Source organism: Loxodonta africana, chromosome 21, assembly GCF_030014295.1.
Source record: "Loxodonta africana isolate mLoxAfr1 chromosome 21, mLoxAfr1.hap2, whole genome shotgun sequence".
NCBI lineage: Eukaryota > Metazoa > Chordata > Mammalia > Proboscidea > Elephantidae > Loxodonta > Loxodonta africana.
Window position 1 is genome coordinate 37342895 of NC_087362.1, and position 21440 is coordinate 37364334.

At 44.9% G+C, this 21440-nt stretch overlaps 1 protein-coding gene across 4 annotated transcripts in view; it reads left to right on the forward strand.

Moving 5' to 3' along the window:
- Positions 1-1741: 1741 nt before the first annotated feature.
- CDYL2 (chromodomain Y like 2) overlaps positions 1742-21440 on the forward strand; it is a 201585-nt gene continuing 181886 nt past the window's right edge. For 2 of the 4 annotated variants that reach the window (XM_064273752.1, XM_064273753.1), the window contains exon 1: positions 1742-1998. In XM_064273752.1, the coding sequence (XP_064129822.1) occupies positions 1975-1998 (24 nt within the window). In that variant the 5' untranslated portion in view covers positions 1742-1974. The remainder of the gene's footprint in view (positions 1999-21440) is intronic. The other 2 variants (XM_064273750.1, XM_064273751.1) reach the window with 2 other exon arrangements.

The following is a 21440-nucleotide window of genomic DNA, read 5'->3' on the forward strand; positions in this document are numbered from 1 at the left end:
TCAATTCCAACTCATGGCAACCCAATGTGTGTCAGAATAGAACTGTGCTACACAGTGTTTTCGATGGCTAATTTTTTGGAAGTAGACTGACAGGCCTTTCTTCTGAGATACCTCTGGGTAGATTCCAACCTCCAACCTTTGGTTAGCAGCTGGGCACATTTACCGTTTGCACCACATACCTAAAAACCCACTGCCATCTAGTCGATCCTGATTCATAGTGAGACAGAGCAGAACTGCCCCATGGGGTTTCCAAGGAGTGGCTGGTGGATTCGAACTCTCAACCTTTTGGTTAGCAGGCAAATGCTTAACCACTTGTGCCACCAGGGCTCCACACCACATAAATAAACCAAAAAGCCAAACCCACTGCCTAGTCCATTCCGACTCATACTGACCCTGTAGGGCGGAGTAGAACTGCCCCATAGGGTTTCCAAGGAGTGCCTGGTGGATTCTAACTGCCAGCCTTTTGGTCAGCAGCCGAACTCTTAACCACAACGCCACCAAGGTATCCAAAACCCTCTAATTCTCACATCACCTTAGGGACTTACAACCATCTTCATTTTAGAGATGAGGAAAGCAAGGCTTAGATGGGTCACATGACTTGTCTCATAAACAGGAAATGACTGAGAGATGATACAAATCTAAGCCCACCTCACATCTGGAGGAAGTGACCAGCTGGGCATCTTTTTTGGGCCGGGATAAGGAAGACCACTCCTCCAATTTCCTAGCAGCCTACCTCCCCAAGTTCTGGGTCTACTACCTTTTATAGAGAGAGAGAAGTCTTAAAACAGAAGGGTGGCCATTTATCCACTATGTTGTTAGGAAGTGACGCCTCCAGAGAAGGTCTGGATTTTAAAGAATCTCTCCAATCCCTCCAGCTCTCAAGCCCGGCACATAGTAGGCGCTCCTTTTCGTAGAACGATTGAATGCATCATTAGTGATGCGTGTGGCTACTCTCCCTCTTGAACTCAAAGTCCCCTGCGAGCAGGGTCCCAGTGTGTATGTCCAGAGACACTGCAGTCTCATAGACTTTGGGAACTGTTTGTTGAATAATGGATGAGTAAATGAATGGGGGCAGAGGGAGGCCACACCTGGCTCTAAAGTCTTTCCAGGGTTTCTGGGGTGGCCACGTTGTACTGGCCCTCCAGGGCTCCTCTGGCTGAGCCACTGCTGCCCTCCTCCCTCGGGCCTCCACCTCTTACAAACTGAACTGCAGGGAGTGGCCGCACCGCCCGGAGCGGCCGGGTCTCCCAGAGTGGCGCCCCCACCCCTCCGGGGAAAGGAGGAAGGTGGGCCCCTTTCCTCCGACCTGGAGCCTTCCCCCTCTACCTGCCTCGCCGCCCACCCCTTCGCGGCCCGAGGCCGGTCACGCCCGCCAGGCACCTGGCCCGCCACCCTCTGGGGGCCCCGGCGGCAGCCGCGGATCCCGCCCGGGGCGGGCCCGCGGGTCCTGGCTCCAGGACCGGTCCCCCGGGGCGCGGCCGGGCAGCGCCCCCGCCCCCCCCGCCCGGGGGCCGGGCCGGGCTCCCGGGGGGCGGGGACTAGCCCAGTGGCAGAGGCAGCGTCCGGGCCGGCGGCGGGCGCGGGGCGGCTTCCTGCAGGCGGCGCCGGGGCGAGCCGTTGCCGGCTGCAGCCACCGCCGCCGGGTCGCCGGGTCGCGGGGGCCGCGGCGCTCGGGCCGCGTCCGTCCCTCCTGGGCGCGCTGCGCGGCCGTCGCTGCTGCCCGCGCTCGTGCCGCCGCCGCCGCCGCCGCTGCCGGTTACGCCAGCCCCGCCGCCGCCCGCTCTGATTCTGCGCATAGGCAGCCCCCAAGCCTGTCATTCTGCAAAAACACAGTTTACTCAACACACACCACACACACACTCACACATACACACACGCGCGCACACACGCGCACACTGGCCCCCTCGCGCACACGCACGGAGGGCGCGAGCGAGCAGACGCGCACACCCGGCGAGCCAAGTTCCGCAGCCTGGCATGGCTTCTGGGGACCTTTACGAGGTACGGGGACGCGGGGGCGCGGGCGGCCCCAGCCCGGGCGGCGGGCGGCGGGCGGCGGCGGCGGGGACCGGGCCGGGCCGGGCCGGGCGCGAGCGGAGTTGGCGAGCCCGCGGCGGCGGCGGCCGGAGGGCGGCGGGGGCCGGGCGCGCCTCCTGCCCGCCCGCCCTCCTGTGGCGCCCGCCCGCTCCTCTTTCTCTTTCTCTCGCACACACACTCTCTTACTCCATCTACTTTGCGGCCTTGGAGGGGAAGGAGGAAGCCGGGCGGAGCCGGGCGGGGGAGGTAGCGGTCCCGGGGAGGTGTTCTAGCCCGACGAGCCGCCTCGAGTGCAGAAAGTACAGGTAAAAGTCGGCGCCGGACGTGCTGGGAATGCGGGGGGCCGCGCCGCGGCCGCCGGGGTGCGGGCGTGGGGTGCTTGGCCCGGGCTGGGCCGGGGGCGCGGGAGAGGAGGGGGTCGGGCGACCGGAGCAGAGCCCGGCAGGGGCGAGGTTGAGTGCTGGGGGTCTGGGAACAGGGGAATGGGGGGGTGCCTGAGTGGGGGTTCGGGAGACACCCGCTAAACAGCTCCCCAGGGCGACCAGGGCACCTCCCCCTCCCCCCACCTGCTGCCCCCGCAGCCGGCTCGGAAGCCCTCACGGCTGGGGCGTGGGGGCGGTCCTTGCGGGTGTCATGCCCATTAGGGGCGAAAGGGGGCGCTGCATAGGGCCCTCGCTGGAAAGGAAGAGAACATGGAAGTCAGAGGTGGGTGGTAACACGTTGCTAGAGGACATTGGATGTAAGTCCTGCTCCCAGCACTCTTGTGTCACGCTCAGTAGGTACCTGTCTCCAGGTCCATACAGATAATGGCCTGTGAATGCTGTGGACACTCAGATACTTTTGAAAACATCCTAGAAATGGTCAAGGTTTTTCAGTCTGGCATCTTTGAAACGATGGGGAAATACCTATGGCCTTTGGGAAGCTTGGGCTAAGCTAGCCCTGGACACAACTGTTCCTGCTTTTGGTTTCCTGGTAAGTGGATAAATCAAGAAACAACCCACATACCCTGGAGAGAATGCCCCCAAAAGAAATCTTGGCCCCAAGAGAAGGTTCTGGATCAAGAAGCTGAGACACCGACCATCTTCAACCAGAAGGCCTCTGATTCTCCAAGAAACCAGCGTCAGGGGTCAGCCTGGACCTGGACTCCCCAAACATAAATCAGTTTATGCTGCCTCTGCTTCTCAAGGCTTTTGGGTAAATTGAAATGAGCATCCAGAAGGGGTGAAATTAGCCTTCGGGGTAGAAGACTGCAGGGGTGATTCTTAAATCCTGCAAAGGTGAAATCACCCAAAGTGGGCTTTTTCCTCTAGGTCTTTGTGGTCACTTGAGGCTTTTTGATTGGCTGGTGTGAGAGAAGGAGAGTGGCTGGCAGGCAAGTTAGCATCACAGCCTCCTGTGTGACCAGGGTCTTTTGGATGATTCTGGACTTTGTTAGACCCAGTCATGGACCATTAGCCCGTGTACTCAGGTGGAGCAAATGGGTGATCTTGGTACTCTTTGAAAGAACGACACATGTTGCTCTCTTCCCTAATATGTCTATGATAATAGGGAAGATGAAATTGGGTAACAACCTGGTGAAGAACTTCTGCATATTGTGGCCAATGGATCACCCAAGTGCCTTGGTCTTTTCAAGATGGTAGAGCAGTTTCCGAAAACAAAAGTTGAAGCACAGTAAAAAGGGAGGTTTGATTGAACTCCCTGAAGTATAAGCAGCAATATTGAGACGTTAACCAAAAGTAGATGCTGTTCACACTTAGCTGGTTGGAATCATAGATTTTTCTACCCATTGATACTGAACCATCTTAGAGCTGCTGACCTTGCCTGGGTGAAAAGTTGCATTGGGAAGGCCTTAAGAGGACATATTAGGAGCTGTCAGTATTTCCCCATTTAAAGTTTGGAATGTATGAACCTTCTGGGGATAATTGCTTGTTTAATGTTCATCTCACACTGCCCTCCTTAACACTGGTAATTATAGTCGTTGAATGAGTCTGTTAAGAGAGGAGTTTTCACATTGGCCTTGGAACCGTCTTAGCACCTCAAGAGTTCTTACCGAAGTTCAATAAACAGGACAATAATAATAATTACTTCTGTGATAGTAGGTAATTGTACTAGATGTAAAATGCTTTTCCCGTAGCTGATTATTTGCATAGGCATTACTAAAAGGACTAAATTGCATTACGAGAATATAACCAATGTCAACATTTTTATAGCCTCTGTCTGTCTATATTAAGGAGCTCTGGTGGCACAGTGGTTAAGTGCCCTGCTGCTAACCAAAAGGTTGGCAGTTAGAATATACAACATATACAGAAGAATTTAATTTGTTGTTCAAATTTAGCTTTAAAAGGAATTAAGAAGTGCTAACTATTTTTTTTTGGGGGGGGGGTTTGAACTGTATGTTAGAGGAGCCCTGGTTGCGCAGTGGTTAACTGCTCGGTTGCTAACTGAAAGGTCAGCTGCTTGAGCCTACCAGTCACTCCCTGGGAGACAGATGTGACAGTCTGCTTCCATAAAGGTTTATAGCCTTGAGGCAGTTCTGCTGTATCCTACAGAGTCACACTATGTGTCAGAATGGACTCGATGGCAGTGGGTTTGGTTTTTTTGGTTTTAATTGTACATTAGCGTATGTACTTCTAACTTTAAAATTATTGTGTGCATAAAAAATAGGCTGTTGATTTATGGAGAAAGATTGAAATATCCAGTACATCGACTGACCTTGAAAAAAAGAAAGATATTCTAAATTATGGTGTTACATTAGATATTATACTTGAGTGTATATAAAATGACTTCTCCTAACCTCTAACTGAGAAACCATCTTTTGTTGGCAAAAATATTCGAAGAGGTCCCACCCCACCTGGAGCAAGGGAGAATGAAGAAAACCAAAGACACAAGGGAAAGATTAGTCCAAAGGACCAATGTACCACGACTGCCACAGCCTCCAGCAGACTGAGTTCAGTACAACCAGATAGTACTCAGTTACTGCCACTGACTGCTCTGACAGGGATCATAATAGAGGATCCTGGACAGAGCTGGAGAAAAATGTAGAACAAAATTCTAACTCACACACACACAAAAGACCAGACTTACTGGTCTGACAGAGACTGGAGAAACCCTGAGAGTTCGGCCCCTGGACACCCTTTTAACTCAGTACTGAAGTCATTCCTGAGGTTCACCCTTCAGCCAAAGATTAGACAGGGCCTTAAGAGAAAACAAGACTAAATGGCCACACCAGCTCAGGGGCAAGGGCGAGAAGGCAGGAAGGGACAGGAAAGGTGGTAATGGGGAACCCAAGCCTGAGAAGGGGAGAGTGTTGACATGTAGTGGGGCTGGCACCCAATGTCACAAAACAGTATGTGTATTAATTGTTTAATGAGAAACTAATTTGATCTGTAAACCTTAATCTAAAGTACAATAAAGAAATATTCAAAGAGAATGCCGTATGTCTATAATGTAAGTCAGTAGTGGCCAACTTGAAATTTATTGAGGTGGACTTGACAGTGGTATTTCCTTGTGTGTTTGTCAACATTGTTTATTCATAGTTCCCAAAAGTTTTGTCTTAAAAGGAGTCACTGTGCCATATGTCTTTCTTTTGGGGTTGATATACAAACCTGCTGCAAAAGATCTCTTTAACATGTTTAAAAAAAAAAGCAAAAATGTCATTTTGAGGACTAAGGTGCACCTGACCCGAGCCATGATATTTTCAATCACCTCATATGCATGCGAAAGCTGGACAATTTATAAGGAATACTGAAGGAGAATTGGTGCCTTTGAAATACGGTGTCGGCCAAGAATATTGAAAATACCGTGAACTTCCAGAAGAACCAACATATGTGTCTTGGAAGAAGTACAGCCGGAATGCTCCTTAGAAGTGAGGATGGAGAGACTTTGTATCAGTGTACTTTGGACATGTTATCAGGAGGGACCAGTCCCTGGAAAAGGACATCATGCGCCATAAAGTAGAGAGTCAGTGAAAAAGAGGAAAACCCTCAATGAGATAGATTAACACAGTGGCTTCAACCATGGGCACAAGCATAGCAACAGTTGTGAGGATGGCATGGGCTGGACAGTGTTACTTTCTGTTGTACGTGAGATCACTATGAGTTGAAATTGACAGCGCCTAACAACATACATACATACATGAATACACATGTATCTACATATGTGTGTGATTGTGTGTTTGTATAATATATATAAGAAAATACTGCTTTTTATTTCAAGTAAAATAAGTAACAATATCTTTAGCTTTGATGAAAGAAATTTACATTACTTAAATATTGACCCAGCTGCAATGATAAACATAGGCATTTCCACTGAACATAGTTTCATATATGCATTTCACATTCTGCGAAAATAACGCAGTAAAAATGATAGGACTTACGGGAAAAATGGGATTGAGGCAGACTGCTGAAAACCTGTGGAATTTTATAACCAGAACACTAACAAAACCAGAAACAATTCTAATAAAATGCAGGTCAGTTAAATCTCTGCGACTGGTGTTTGGGCTCAACAGTCAGTCCACCCAGTGGCCTTCAACTTGGGCTATGCTTTCTTCCTCTCTCTCTAGAATGCACAGAGCACTCCCTTCCAATAGAGAGCATTTTCATTGAAATTCAAATCTGGTCCAGGGCATAGCCTTCTTCAGTCATCCATGTCGGGGGACATGTTTTTATACTTGTAGCTTCTCCAGGTAGATTAACAGTGTGGAAAGTATATAGTGGTTCTTGAAGCCACTAACTGAGCCAGTACTCATGTTAAAAGAAGACGTTCATGTGCATTTCCCGCTTTTTTCTAAGGTCTTCATATATTGTTAAGTTGTGCTCTTTCCGGGTGAGAATACATGCCTGTGATTGCTTCAAAATATCAAGAAGCTAGGAAAAATTGCATATGTTATACTGACATTCTATTTACCGTCACGTCTGAAGTAATTCCTGTCAAAGAACACGTGTTGTAGTAGAACAAATGGTATGTGATGTGACTTCTTGAGTCTCTGTATTAGTATTTGAAGCAGCTAAAATATCTTCAGAGAAAATATATCAATTGAGTTGGATTGATTCCTCAGCACACAGTAGGCAGCTGACGAATATGGAATGGGTGTTCAGATTCTCCCACCTTTCGAAAGGTATCTTAAATTACCCTGTAGTCATCATCTTCCTTATTCATTGTTCAGCATGTATATGAGGTGATTGGAAATACCATGGCTTCGGTTGGGTGCATATTAGTCTTCAAGGTGACATCTTTGCTTTTTAACACTTTAAAGAGGTCTTTTGCAGCACATTTGCCCAAGGGAATACATCGTTTAATTTCTTGAGTGCTGCTTCCATGGGCATTGATTGTGGATCCAAGTACAGTGGAGTCCTTGACAACTTCAGTCTTTTCTCTGTTTATCATGATGTTGCTTATTGGTTCATTTGTGAGGATTTTTGTTTTCTTTATGTTGAGGTGTAACCCTCAGTAAGATGGATTGACACAGTGGCTGCAACAGGGGGCTCCAGCATAGCAACAATTGTGTGGATGGTGCAGGACTGGGCAGTGTTTCATTCTCTTGTACATAGGGTCATTATGAGCCTGAAGCACTGATGGCACCTAACAACAACAACAAACAAGTCATCATCTTGCTTTCAAGTAGACTTTTATGCCAGTTGCTCCTCATTGCATATCTTTTTTTTCCCCGAGGGGCTTAAACTGTTTTCAGTAGGAGTTTATATGGCTCCTCGTGACCTGACAGATTGCAAAGGAATGGTTCAGGCATAGAAATTATGGAAAATCTTAAGCATTAGAGACATGCATTTAGATTCTAAAGACGTGGGTCTTTCTGTATCTCTTGGAAGGCAACTGGGAGAGGGTGTAGATAGGACTGAATTCATAACACTATAATTCACTTGTTCGTTTCATATTTCTAGAACACCAAGTGTATTCCAGGCACTGGAAAACAATGATTATTGTATCCTCCACAAACCTACAGTCTAATGGGAGGTATAGTTAAGAAAACAGGCAGTTTATAGTGCCACGGGAAAAGTGTTAGCTCTGGGGAAGATGGGTTCTTTAGGAGCACGGGGGGAATCCATGATCCAGCCTTAGGGCAATGAGAGAAGGCTTCCCGGAGGAGATGATGGCTGTTGAATTTAAACTAGGAAACGAGTGTGGTCAGATTTGCAGGACTTACTAAGAATATTTATTCTCTCTTCGGTTTTTGAAAGCAGCTTATTGTTGCGTCTTTGGAAAATACGAGCGTAAAGACAAAGTTATAATAACTGTGGTAACTATTGTTATGCATTTAGCATGTAATTGATATTCAGTAAATACTAATGTGATATCTGAATTAATTTGATGTTAGCTTTTTTGGCGAAGATACAGAGCTAAGAATTGTCTTTTCTATATTTTGTATAATTAAAAAAACCAAGGTGGGACAGAGTAAATACTCTTTTATAGTCTGTTTTCTTTTCACTTAATACGTATTATGAGCATTTCCCTATATCCTGAAATTTATTCTATATCATGATATTGAATGACAGGTTAATTTTCTCTTGAATAGATGCACCATTATGTCGATAATCCCCTGTTGCTGGATATCTAGATTGTTCCTATTTGTAAACTATTACAAATATTGCTGTGATGAACATCCATTTACGTAATTATTTGTATACATATCTTATTATTTTCCCCACGATAAAATTCTGAAAAGTGGAATTATTAGCTTGAAGGATGTGAAAAAAATTTTTATTGTGCTTTAAGTGAAAGTTTACAAATCAAGTCAGTTTCTCACACAAAAGCTTATGTACACCTTGCTGCATACTCCCAATTACTCTCCCCCTAATTTTTTTTTTTTTTTTTTTAATGAGATAGCCCACTCCCTCCACTCTCTGTTTTCATGTCCATTTCACCAGCTTCTAACCCCCTCTACCCTCTCATCTTCCCTCCAAGCAGGAGATGTCAACATAGTCTCAAGTGTCCACCTGACCCAAGAAGCTCACTCCTCACCAGGGTCCCTCTCCAACCCATTGTCCAGCCCAATCCCTGTCTGAAGAGTTGGCTTTGGGAATGGTTCCTGTCCTGGGGCAACAGAAGGTCTGGGGGCCATGACCACCGGGGTCCTTCTAGTCTCAGTCAGACCATTAAGTCTGGTCTTTTTACGAGAATTTGGGGTCTGCCTCCCACTGCTCTCCTGCTCCCTCAGGGGTTCTCTGTTGTGTTCCCTGTCAGGGCAGTCATTGGTTGTAGCCGGGCACCATCTAGTTTTTCTGGTCTCAGGCTGATGTAGTCTCTGGTTTATGTGCCCCTTTCTGTTTCTTGGGCTTGTAATTGTGTCCTTGGTGTTCTTCATTCTGCTTTGATCCAGGTGGGTTGAGACCAATTGATCCATCTTAGATGGCTGCTTTTAAGACCTCAGACGCCTCTCTCTGAGGTGGGATGCAGAATGTTTTCTTAATAGATTTTATTATACCAGTTGACTTAGGTATCACCTGAGACCATGGTCCCCAAACTCCTGCCCCTGCTATGCTGGCCTCTGAAGCATTCAGTTTATTCTGGGAACTTCGTTGCTTTTTGTTTAATGTGAACATTTTTAATGCTATCGATATATATTGTCATGTTACCCTTCACAAATGGACAGTGGATTAGATTGGAGGAAGACTAGAGACAGGGCGACCATTTAATATGCTGTTTTAATAATTGCAACAAGGGATGATGATGACTTGAACTAAGAGAGTTGTAGAGGGGATGTAGAGAAAAAAATGGAATGTAAATATTTAAAAAGAATCAACACAATTTGGTGTATCAGTCAGGATTAGGTTTGGTGACATTTAACAGAAAACACACAATGACAGTGGCTTAGTAAAGTTTGTTCTCTTAGGTGAAATAAATTTGGAGTTAGGCAGTCCAGGGTTGGTATGATGGCTCTGCAGAGCTCCCAGGGTCCCAGACTTCCTTGTCTCTGCTTTTTTATTTCAGCTTGTGGCTTTTGTTCTTAAGGTCACTTCATGGTCCAAGGTGGCCGTGGAGCTCTAGCCATCTCTTTTATAAGAAGGAGGAGGAAGAATTGAAGGGTAAAAGTTGAGCCATCTCTCTATAAACAGCTTTCCTGAAAGTTCCGTACAATCCTGCTTTCATCTCGCTGGCTAGAACATACTTATATGGCCACACCTAGCTGCAAAGAAGCCTGGGAAGCATAGTTTTTAGCTGTGCTCCCCTCCCCTACATAGAACTTGATTTACAGTATGTAGGGATTGAAGGAAAGGCAGAAGTTGAAGGAAAACTTCTAGGTTTCTGTTTTGGTCCATCTGGTAGATGGTGGAACCAAACGCTGAGATAGGGAAACCAGGAAAGAAGTATTGTCTGAAGGATATGGGGGCTGTGGAAAGGATAGTGAGTTTGGAGTGTCTGTGGGATATTGGGAAACCCTGGTGGCGTAGTGGTTAAGAACTACGGCTGCTAACCAAAAGGTTGGCAGTTCAAATCTACCAGGCACTTCTTGAAAACTCTACGGGGCAGTTCTACTCTGTCCTTTAGGGTTGCTATGAGTTGGAATCGACTCGGTGGCAATGGGTTTGGTTTTGTTTTGGTGAGATATTGAGATACAGATGTCCATATCAACAGGGCATGTTAACCTGAAGCTCAGGAGAGATAACTGGCATGGACATAGAGATTTAGAATCATTAGTGTATAGATTATAATTAAAGCCAAAGGACAGTATATAAACATGAGGAAGGATCCAGTGATGGAGCACTGGGGAAATGGACATTTATAAATGGATCAAAGAAGAGAAAGAATATCAGACTTACAAGTAGCAAGAGAGGTAGGAGGGAGAACAAGAGGCTTTGCTATATTTATTGAAGCCAATGGAAGATTGTATTTTAAGAAAGAGGGGATGGCTAATAGTGCCGTTTGGGTTTAACAACCAGTAAGTCATTGTTAACCTTGGGGATGATGTATTCCATAGAGTGGATTGGTGGGTGGAGGAGGGCTTGATTGCAGTGTGATGGTGAGTGGAGCCAGGGAAAATGTGGACATAGAGACATCACGTATGGGCACGTCTTTTGAGTCTTGGGTGTGAAGAGAGAGTGAATGTGATATACAGGTGTGAAGTAGGGAGAATGGATTAACCATCTCCATCCCCTTAATTCTATGTGTGATTTTCCGTAAATTCCACTAACCCTTCTCCAGTGTACCTGTGACAGTTGGGTCTTACATCTTTAGTAATTTTAGCTGGAAAAAAGAACATGTATAACGTAGCCATACGAAATCTTCCTAAATGCATTTTGCTTGCTCAAGGACAAGGTTTTGCTAAGTGAGGACAAGGAGATAAAAAAAGTTCTTCAGTAAGTGTTTGCCACTCCAGCATCCCTCTGAGAGGAGAGGTAGGGTGGACATAACACTTTGTGGGCTATATTGATAAGTCACTCTGTGGTTTGTTATGATATATCAGCTTGGCTGGCTACAGTCCTCAGTTATTCAAGAAAACACTAATATTATGTTGCTGCTATGAAGGTTTTTTGTAGATGTGATTAAAGTCCAAATAAGTTGACTTTAAGAGAGGGTCTGATTCAATCAGGTGAAAGACTTTAAGAGCAGAGCTGAGGCTTCCCTGAAGAAGAAATTCCTTTTGTGGGCAATAGCTTTAGCTCATGCCCCAGAGTTCCAGCCTGCCTTCTCAACGGCTTACCCTACAGATTTCTGACTTGTCTACCAAGCTCCTACAATTGCACAACTCAATTTTTTGCAATAAATCTTTTAATATATATCTCCTACTTCTTCTGTGACCCAGCTGAATGCAGAAGTTGTCAAACAATATCATTAGTATCACACGCAAGTAAAACTTTGCTGGAGATCTTTGAAGAGCGGCTGCAGCAGTACATCGACAGGGAGCTGCCAGAAATTCAAGCTGGATTCAAGAGGACATGGAACAAGGGATATCATTGTTGATGTCAGATGGATCTTGGCTGAAAGCAGAGAATACGAGAAAGATGTTAACCTGTGTTTTATTGACTATGCAAAGGTATTCGACTGTGTGGAGCATAACAGATTATGGGTAATGCTGCAAAGAATGGGAATTCCAGGACACTGAATTGCGATCATGAGGAACCTGTACATAGACAAAGAGGCAGTCATTCAAACAGAACAAGGGGATACTGCATGGTTTAAAGTCAGGAAAGGTGTGCATCAGGGTTGTATCCTTTCATCATACTTATTCTGTTTACTGGGCAAATATTCTGAGAAGCTGGACTATGTGAAGAAGAACGGGACATCTGTGATATGCAGATGACACAACCTTGCTTACTGAAAGCGAAGAAGACTTGAAGCACATACTGATGAAGATCAAAGACTACAGCCTTCAGTATGGATTACACCTCAACATAAAGAAAACAAAAATCCTCACAACTGGACCAATAAGTAACATCATGATAAATGGAGAAAAGATTGAAGTCGTCGAGGATTTCTTTTTACTTGGATCCACAGTCGAAACCCATGGAAGCAGCAGGCAAGAAATCAAGCAAGCATTGCATTGGGCAAGTCTGCTGCAAAAGACCTCCTTGAAGTGTTAAAGAGCAAAGGTGTCACCTTGAAGACTAATATGCACCTGACTCATGCCGTGGTGTTTTCAATCACCTCATATGCATGAGAAAGCTGGACAATGAATAAGGAAGACTGAAGAAGAATTGGCGCCTTTGAATGATGGTGTTGGTGAAGAATATTGAATATACCATGGACTGCCAAAAGAAGGAACAAATTCGTCTTGGAAGATGTACAGCCGGAATGCTCCTTGGAAGAGAGGATGGCAAGACTTCTTCACAGATATTTCGGACATGTTATCAGGAGGGATCAGTCCCTGGAGGAGGACGTCATGCTTGGTAAAGTAGAGGGTCAGTGAAAAAGGGGAAAACCCTCAATGAGATCGTTTGACACAGTGGCTGCAACAATGGGCTCAAGCATAACAATGACTGTGAGAATGGCATAAGAATGGGCAGTATTTTGTTCTCTTGTACATAGGGGTTGCTATGAGTCGGAACCGACTTCATGGCATCTAACAACAACAACTGCCTCTGGTTCTCTGGTGGAACCCTGGCTGATATAGTCAGTCAGCGATCCCTTCCACACCCCACTATTTGATAACAGTGTGCTTCTAAGCAAGTCTTTGTGTCATTTTGAACGTCACTTGCCTGTGGTGTAAATTGGGGCCTCTTCTAGCTTTGAGGAAACCCTGGTGGTGTAGTGGTTAAGTGCTATGGCTGCTAACCAAAGGGCGGGCAGTTCGAATCTGGCAGGCGCTCCTTGGAAACGCTGTGGGGCAGTTTTACTCTGTCCTGTAGGGTTGCTATGAATCGGAATCGACTCGACGGCACTGAGTTTGGTTTGTTTTTTGGTTTCTAGCTTTGAAAACTCTCCTTTTGATTGAGGCTGTTACTTCAAATAAACTTTTCCTTGCTTTTTTGTGGCTGTCATCATCTAGTTTGTATGCATGTATGAAGAGGAACAAACCTGGAGCTCTAGCCTCTGGACCAGAATTGGTAACTCTAAGACCTCACCCAGCCTTGGTGTTGGATCAGACTGAAATTGCCCATGGAGCCATGCTCAGGACCACAGGCAGTGATGGGGCTGAATCTCTAGAGCAGGCCTATCCTGGGTCAGAAATTTACCCCTGCTTTGAGTCAGCCTCGGGCTCTGGTAATTGAGGGGATGGTGGGAGTTGTAGAGTAGCTGCTCTTGGTCCCAGTCTACTCTTTCTTGTCCTTTCCTTCAGCTCATTCCCTCCTTCTGTCATTGCCAAATTATTGGTAGCCTTAACCAGTGGGTAAAAGTCACTCACTACCTTTAAAGATCAGACTGCTCCAGTGAAAGGCCCGTCAGTGTTCAGAACTTTCTAAGGTGGTGAGTTCCTGAGAAGCCTCAGAGAGCCATTTGCTTGCCATCTTATGTCCTAGTTTCTCTTATAAAGGGTGCCACTCCCAAATTATTACCTCTTGGCTCCAATCACCCCATTTTTCCTGGAATTCCCCAGTGCAGACCCATTGCCACATTGTTTTGTAGGGAAGCACCAGCATGGGGACTTTAGGGACATATCTGTGCGACTGCGCCTTTGGGCCGCGTGCTGCCATTATAGGAATTCCCCCACTGAGAGGCCACCACTCTGTCTCAGATTCCTGGATCGGGGGATTTTCCTCTTCGCTTCTCATTTCCTTGACATCTCCTCTGGTGGTTTTCAGATTATGACTCAAGGGCCCTTACTAATAAACCATGGAGGCTACACAGATGTTGGATTTGAATTTTATTTAAAAATAGTCATTTGTTCAATAATACATCCACCAATGAAGTATTTATCACATATCAACTACTTAGGAGCCCTGGTGGCACAGTGGGTAAGAGCTATGGCTGCTAGTCAAAAGGTTGGCAGTTCAAGTCCACTAGTTGCTCCTTGGAAACCTTATGGGGCAGTACTGCCATGTCCTGTAGGGTCGTTATGAGTTGGAATCAACTTGACAGCAATGATTTTTTTATTAACTACGTGGCTAGAACTGTGCTAGGTGCTGGGGTTACAGCCATGAGTATCTTTTAAACTATAGTTCAGAATGAAATGATGCAACACCCAAAATCCGCTATGGTTATATACCAAATTTTTAACACGTTGTAATATCCAGTATACTAAAAGGTGCAGCCAGGTCAACTCCTTTTGGTAAGCTGACCTCAGAATACAGCTTTTTCTTCCATCTTTGGGCATATATTTGAATTTCTGGTAAAATGTACCATTCTAGGAAGGTTGTAGATCTACAGTGTTCTTAAAACAGTTCATGCCTATGCATGTCTTCTCTCGTACAATTGTACAAGCAGATATACTCCTACAGCATCTGTTCACCACACTCAGTTAAATGCTGCTCAAAGTTCAGGTGGTGGTCAGTAGATGCTGTAGTAGGTGTAATAATCAGCATGTAATGATGACCAAATGGCTGACATTTTGTATTTTCATTTTGTATAAAGGGTAATATTAGGGCTTGTTGAGTGTTCTAGGTCCTTCTACCCTGACTTCTATTTTTTGACAGAAGAGCGGTTGTTGTGTATTAGAAGCTCAACATGAAACCAACATTTCCTACTGCTCTTCTTTCAGACTTCAGGTTCAGTTAAAATGAAGAGTATCCTGAGATTGTAAGTCACGATGAGCAAATCAAACCGATCCTGATACCATTTACAACTACTCTTCATAGCAAATCAAAGATTGTTTTCTTATTACACAAGCAGACCAAATACAGAAATAAATTGGCTGCTGAGACCGTTATAGGAAGGCAGTTACCTCCCTCGCCTTCATTTAAAGATTTTGCTTTTAAATCAAAATGTGCTTTATTGTTTTCGTAAGTTAACTTAGTGATAAGAAAGTTGTCCTAAGTTAAATTTACAAAAGGCATTTGCATTAAGAAATGATCACGTGTCCATTTTTATTTGTTAGGGTTGCTTGTAAGATTTTGTTTAGGGAAGAGGGTTCCATTGTTGAGCTCCACCTGTTTCTGCTAGACTGTAAACTCTGTGAGGGCAGGGACCAGGTCTCTGTTACAAGTATATTCCCAGCTTGTGGCCCCTTATTCTTTACTGGACACATAGTGATCTTTCAATATATATTATTCATTGAGTGAATGATTGAAAATGTTTGGAACCTATGATGCCAGGTCACTTTGGCCTTCTCTTGAGTGAGCTTCTGTTAGTGCTTCCTGTAAGACCTCAGTCTCTCCTTTTTCTAAAAACATTGCTTCAGCTTGCCCTTGAAATTAAAGTTTCCACTTTGCCTTCTACCAGATCTTGTATGTATTAGGTAACAAAAGTCTCTTAAAGCAAATTAAAACATTTGCACCATTGTCCTCATAACAAGTGATGACTGGGTTGAGTAACCATTCTCTGTTAAGTCCTGTACATGACAGAGCCCCTTTCACATCCAGCACACACAAAGACCACCCTATGGTTTGCAGTTGCATCTGCCATTTGCAGCTCTGGTCCCCCCCTCCTCCCCCACCACCTTTTTTTTTCTTTAGCCTCAGTGGCTTTGCCTAGTTTGGTATACTCCATTCCCTGTTTAGATTGGGCTGCCTGAGAACTGACTCTGAAATGGGTTTCCTGGGGAGTGCTCTCAGGAGATACACCTGGAAGGAAGTGAGGAAGGCAGGATTGGACAGGTGGTGAAGCTGAACTGCGGCGAGGTTGCAACTGAAGTTTCAGTTGATCTTCTGGGGAGCTCCAGAGCTGGAATGACCCTTCAGATTTGTCCAAAATTGAGGCTAGGAGGGCAGGCCTTCATATCCCTGCATCAGTAGCTGATCATTGGTGGTAGCCTGCCCCAGGGAAGCGGTGTATTCTTGGGCAGGAAAGTTCCCTGTGACAGAGGACAATTCCCTTTGAGAGATTGATCTGTGAGCCTTAAACAGCAAAGATGTGCCTACAGCTGGTGGTGGGGGCGGGGGGGGGGCGTTGGGGTGGGATGGGGTGAGGGATGGGCACACTGGCCTTGCAGAAGGAATCTAGGGGGCATATCCCATCATCCACTATACCATGTCTTCTTACCATTCTCCAGTTGGTGAGTCTTTATGCTCTAAAAAGCCTGTTGCCATCGAGTTGATTTCGACTCAGAGTGACACTATAGGACAGAGTAGAACTCCCCCATAGGGTTTCCAAAGAGCAGCTGATGGATTCAAACTGCTGCCATTTTGGTTAGCAGCCTGAGCTCTTAACCACTGCACCACCAGGGCTCCCTTTCTGCTCTGGATCCTGCAAAAGGCGCCTGCCTCCTTGGTTATACTTTAGGTTATTGGTACCTTCCATGAAGACATCATTTGTCATTTGCCAGCTTCTTGGTGCAGCCTGGGTCCTGAGCACTGACAGACTGGCCAGGTGTTAGAACTGGGCTGGTGATTCCTATGACTTCTACAACATGCGGCACAAGGATCACATGCAGGGAAATACGTCAGAAGCCATACTTCTGTTGGGTAAGCCACCCTCATTCTGGAAACATTTTCCTTGACTGGTCCTCCTACTTCTCAGTTACCTTTGTGTCCCCATCATCCTCTGCATGTTCTTTAAACTTTGGAGCTTTTTCAGACTTTGTCCCAAATCTTCTGTTCTCTCATTACAGACACTTTTTTTTTTTGAGTAAGCCCATGTGCTTCCTTAACTGCAGTGACTGTACAGGCGATTTGAAGTCTCTGACACTTGCCTGAATTTTTATTCTGAGCCCCAGAACTATCCATATAATTCCACTTGCGCCCTTTAAACTCAAAATATGCAAAGTTGAACTTACTATCATTCTCTGCAAAACTTGCTTTTCCTTCTGACCTCCTAGCCACAGCAGCGCCTCCATCTGCCAAGTTCCCTGGCTAGAAATATGGCCTCCTTCGTTTTGTCTCGACAGTATTCTCTTGAGTCCTTCATATTTCTTGACCCCATCCTTTTCTTTCTGTATTCACCATTACCTCCTTAATTCAGGAGACATTGCCTGTTATTGGGTCATTCCAACACCTCTTAACTGATTTCTCTGCATCTAGTCTTGCCCACTCCAATTTATTCTCCATAGTACTCCCACAAGGACTGTCCGAAAACCCCCATTTTATTACATCTCTCTCCTGATGAAATGTAGAAATGTATAAGCTTTTTTGTGACTTGACCCTTGCTCACTTCCTACTATTTCTCCGCTTGCAGCATGTACTGCATCCAGAGAGACCTACTCTCAGTGTTTTGAACCTTACATACTTTCTCCTTTAACCGCATTCTTCCAAATGACTGGGACGTTCTCCATTACCACTCCCACCACATTTTTGCTTGTGTAGTTCCTACTCATTCTTCAGATCTCAGCTTAGATTCACTCTTGAAAAAACTTCCTCAAAACATCAGGGTTTGCTGCCCCTTCTTTGGACTCCTGTAGAACCCTGTTCTTCTCTCATTATAGCACTCACTTTAATATGTTGTAATTTATTAGCATATTTTTTGTATCTTCCACTAGATTATAAGTTCTGTGCAGACAGGAATTCTGTCTGGTTCAATCTCTAGCATCTAGCATGGTGCAAGACTCAAAAATTAATCTGTTTAATGAAAGAATTAAAATATTCAGATCTTGCATTGAGTTGAAAATTGTCATATCTCTCTACAGTCTGTTTAGGATGAAACATAAGGGCATTTTTGATCTTTCAGTTTTCCTAAAGGCACATAACTCTTGTTTCCTATGGCTTTATTGATAAATTTATCTGTGGACATTGCTTTCCTATGAGCCTTACACACCAGCAGAGCCCAGCTTCGTATTATGAATAAAGGTAATGTAGTCTTCAGAGGAGTGCCGCATCTTGGAATTGAATGGGAGTTTTGAAGTCATCTGCTAAGTCTTAGACTAACGTAGCCAACAGGTGGTCAGGAGTGAATGGACTCTTTTACTGTATTGAAGGAGAAAGATGCTTGAGACGCTAAACTGGCTGTTTGTCTTCATTAAAGTCTAACTATGTCGTACATGGGACAGACAGTGTCTTCCTGGACTGTTCTGGAGAGTCGCCTTGAAAATCTTGACATCATTTTTACCTCCTTATGCAAGATTTAGCAAAGGGCACTAATGAGGCTCATCATAGCCTTGAGTCTTGTTTCATTCTGTTGATGATGAAGAATGGGTCAAGGCATGCCCCACCAACTGACATCATAGGTCTTGACATGGGGAGCATCCAGTGTCTTAATTTTTCCTGGAAATGTAAACTCATTTAGGAACGGTTGGAACTCAGATCAAGTAATGGAATCCAAAGCGCCTGTGGCATCAAAGAATGAAGGGGTAACGTTTTAATGTCTTGACCTTTAAATTTATGTTATTTGCTTGTTTTGTTGCCACCTAAAATCACATTCACTTTCAAGAATGTGGTATACCTGGAGGCATGTGAAACAGACTTTAGTAAGGGTCTTACAGTAAATAGAGGAAGGAAATCACACAATGGCTGCCTTTGGGATATAAAAACATCTGGTCCTTTCTTCAAACTGTAGACCTGATTTACTTTCTAAATTGATGTATATTTTGATACTGTATGGAACGTAATAGGTTGTTACTTTGCTTATCAAACATGGCAGGAATGGCAGTCTTTGATATTTTGAGGCACTTCTTTGTTTTATTACACCCCCCTGCCCACTCTTGTATGGCTATGTCTGTGGTATTGACTTTTTGGGAAGCTGGTGCCAACCCCATTTACTTGACTTGTGAATGAATTGCTGTGTGTCTTTTGAAGAAACCTGATTTCTGATACTGGATGATGCACAAAGAGGTTGTTGGAGTGCTTCTGCTTCTTGTAGCAACTAATCCTAAGAGTGATAATAGCATTTAATGACCATTTGCTATGTGCCAGTAATGCACTAAATTCTTTATGTGCATTATCTAATTTAGTTTTTTTATGAGACAAAAAATTCCAAAAATCCTGTTGCTATCAAGTCGATTCCGACTGATAACGATCCCATAGGACAGAGTATAACCACCCCATAGAGTTTCCGAGGAGAGACTGGTGGATTTGAACTGCCGACCTTTTGGTTAGCCGCCTAGCTCTTAACCACTGTACCACCAGGGCTCCTCTTACACAGACACTAGTATTATCTCCATTTTATGATTCAGAAACTGAAGTTCACAGTTGCAGATGGTAGAACCGGGGTTTAAGCCAGGCCATCCGAGGTACCATTACTCATCTCTTGATAAATTTTACAGTGCCCATGATTTCCCTTCTAACTTCATTCCTTTTGTTGTAGGGTGGTACTTCTGTGGTAGCATTGTCTTGCTCCCATGCTTTGCACAGAATGCCAGGTCTGTGTCAGTGAATATTGCCTTATGAATAAGAATGGAAAAAAGAAAACCCTCCTGCCTGTCTATGCTTATTGCACAAAAAGATGGTTGTGTGTGTCATATTGCTCAAGAGGGGGTTCACATAGGCTGGATTGTGTGTTGGCATGTGAAGGAGTTCCTGCAAAATGAGTGAATCAGGATGGGAAGGTATCCCTTTGAGTCTGTCTGGATGTTTGTCAACATTGCTTTAAGTTACGTTGCCTTGGAAAAAGTGATGGCTTCATCCACCTTAGTAATTGTGATGTTGAAATCATTTTCACTATTGGTGTGCCTTTGCTTAGGTGTTAGCATGGAGTGGAAGACTGGTTTTGAGGGAAGTTGGTACCATTTCTTTTTTTTTTTTTTTTAATTGTGCTTTAAGTGAAAGTTTACAATTCTAGTCACTCTCTCATACAGAAACCTATACACACATTGTTACGAGACTCCAGCTGCTCTCTCCCCACAACAGGACAGCATACTCCTTCTTTCTACCCTGTATTTCCCATGTCCTTTCAACCAGCTCCTGTCCCCCTCTACCTTCTTATCTCTCCTCCAGACAGGAGCTGCCCACAGTCTCATGTGTCTACTTGAGCTAAAAAACATACTCCTCACGAATATCATCTTGTCTTATAGTTAAGTCTGATCTTTGGTCCAAATAGTTGGCTTTGGGAATGGTTTTAGTTTTGGGCTAACAGAGAGTCTGGGCGCCATGACCTCTGGGGCCCCTCCAGTCTCATGAGTCTGGTCTTTTCACTAGAATTTGAGATCTGTATCCCACTTTTCTCCTGCTTCATCGGGGATTCTCTGTTGTGTTTCCTGTCAGGGCATCACTGGTGGTAGCTGGGCACCATCTAGTTCTTCTGGTCTCAGGCTGATGGAGTCTCTGGTTTATGTGGCCCTTTTTGTCTCTTGGGTTCATATTTTTCTTGTGTCTTTGGTGTTCTTCATTCTCCTTTGCTCTAGGTGGGTTGAGACCAATTGATGCATCTTAGATGGCCACTTGCTTGGTTTTAAGACCCCAGACTCACGAAAATGGGTTGCAGAACGTTAATACACTTTGTTATGCCACTTGACCTAGATGTCCCCTGAAACCATGGTTCCCAGACCCCTGCCCCTGCTGCTGTGTCCATTGAAGTGTTTAGTTGTATTCAGGAAACTTCTTAGCTTTTGGAAACCCTGGTGGTGTAGCGTTTAAATGCTACAACAGCTAGCCAAAAGGTCGGCAGCTCGATTCCGCCAGGCACTCCTTGGAAACTGGGGCAGTCCTACTCTGTCCTATGGGGTTGCTATGAGTTGGAATCGACTTGATGGCAACAGGTTTTTTTTTTTTTTTTTAATGCCTTCCAGATTCCTCTATGTTATGAGGTGTTTCATGGATTCATCGCTGTTCTCTGTTGTGGTGTAGTATTCCATTGTACCATTTCTTGGTTGTTGTGGTGTTTGTGTCCCTTCCTGGTTGGAATCGGCAAGGATAGGGTTTTGGAACTCTTCTTTTACTACCGTATTTTGTAATTATAGTTTAGTGCCTGGTGAACAGTCATGCCTTGGTTGTGTGCATTTGTGCTCAAAACAACCAGGCTTCCTGTGGGCGAGGCAAATAGTGTCAGGTTCT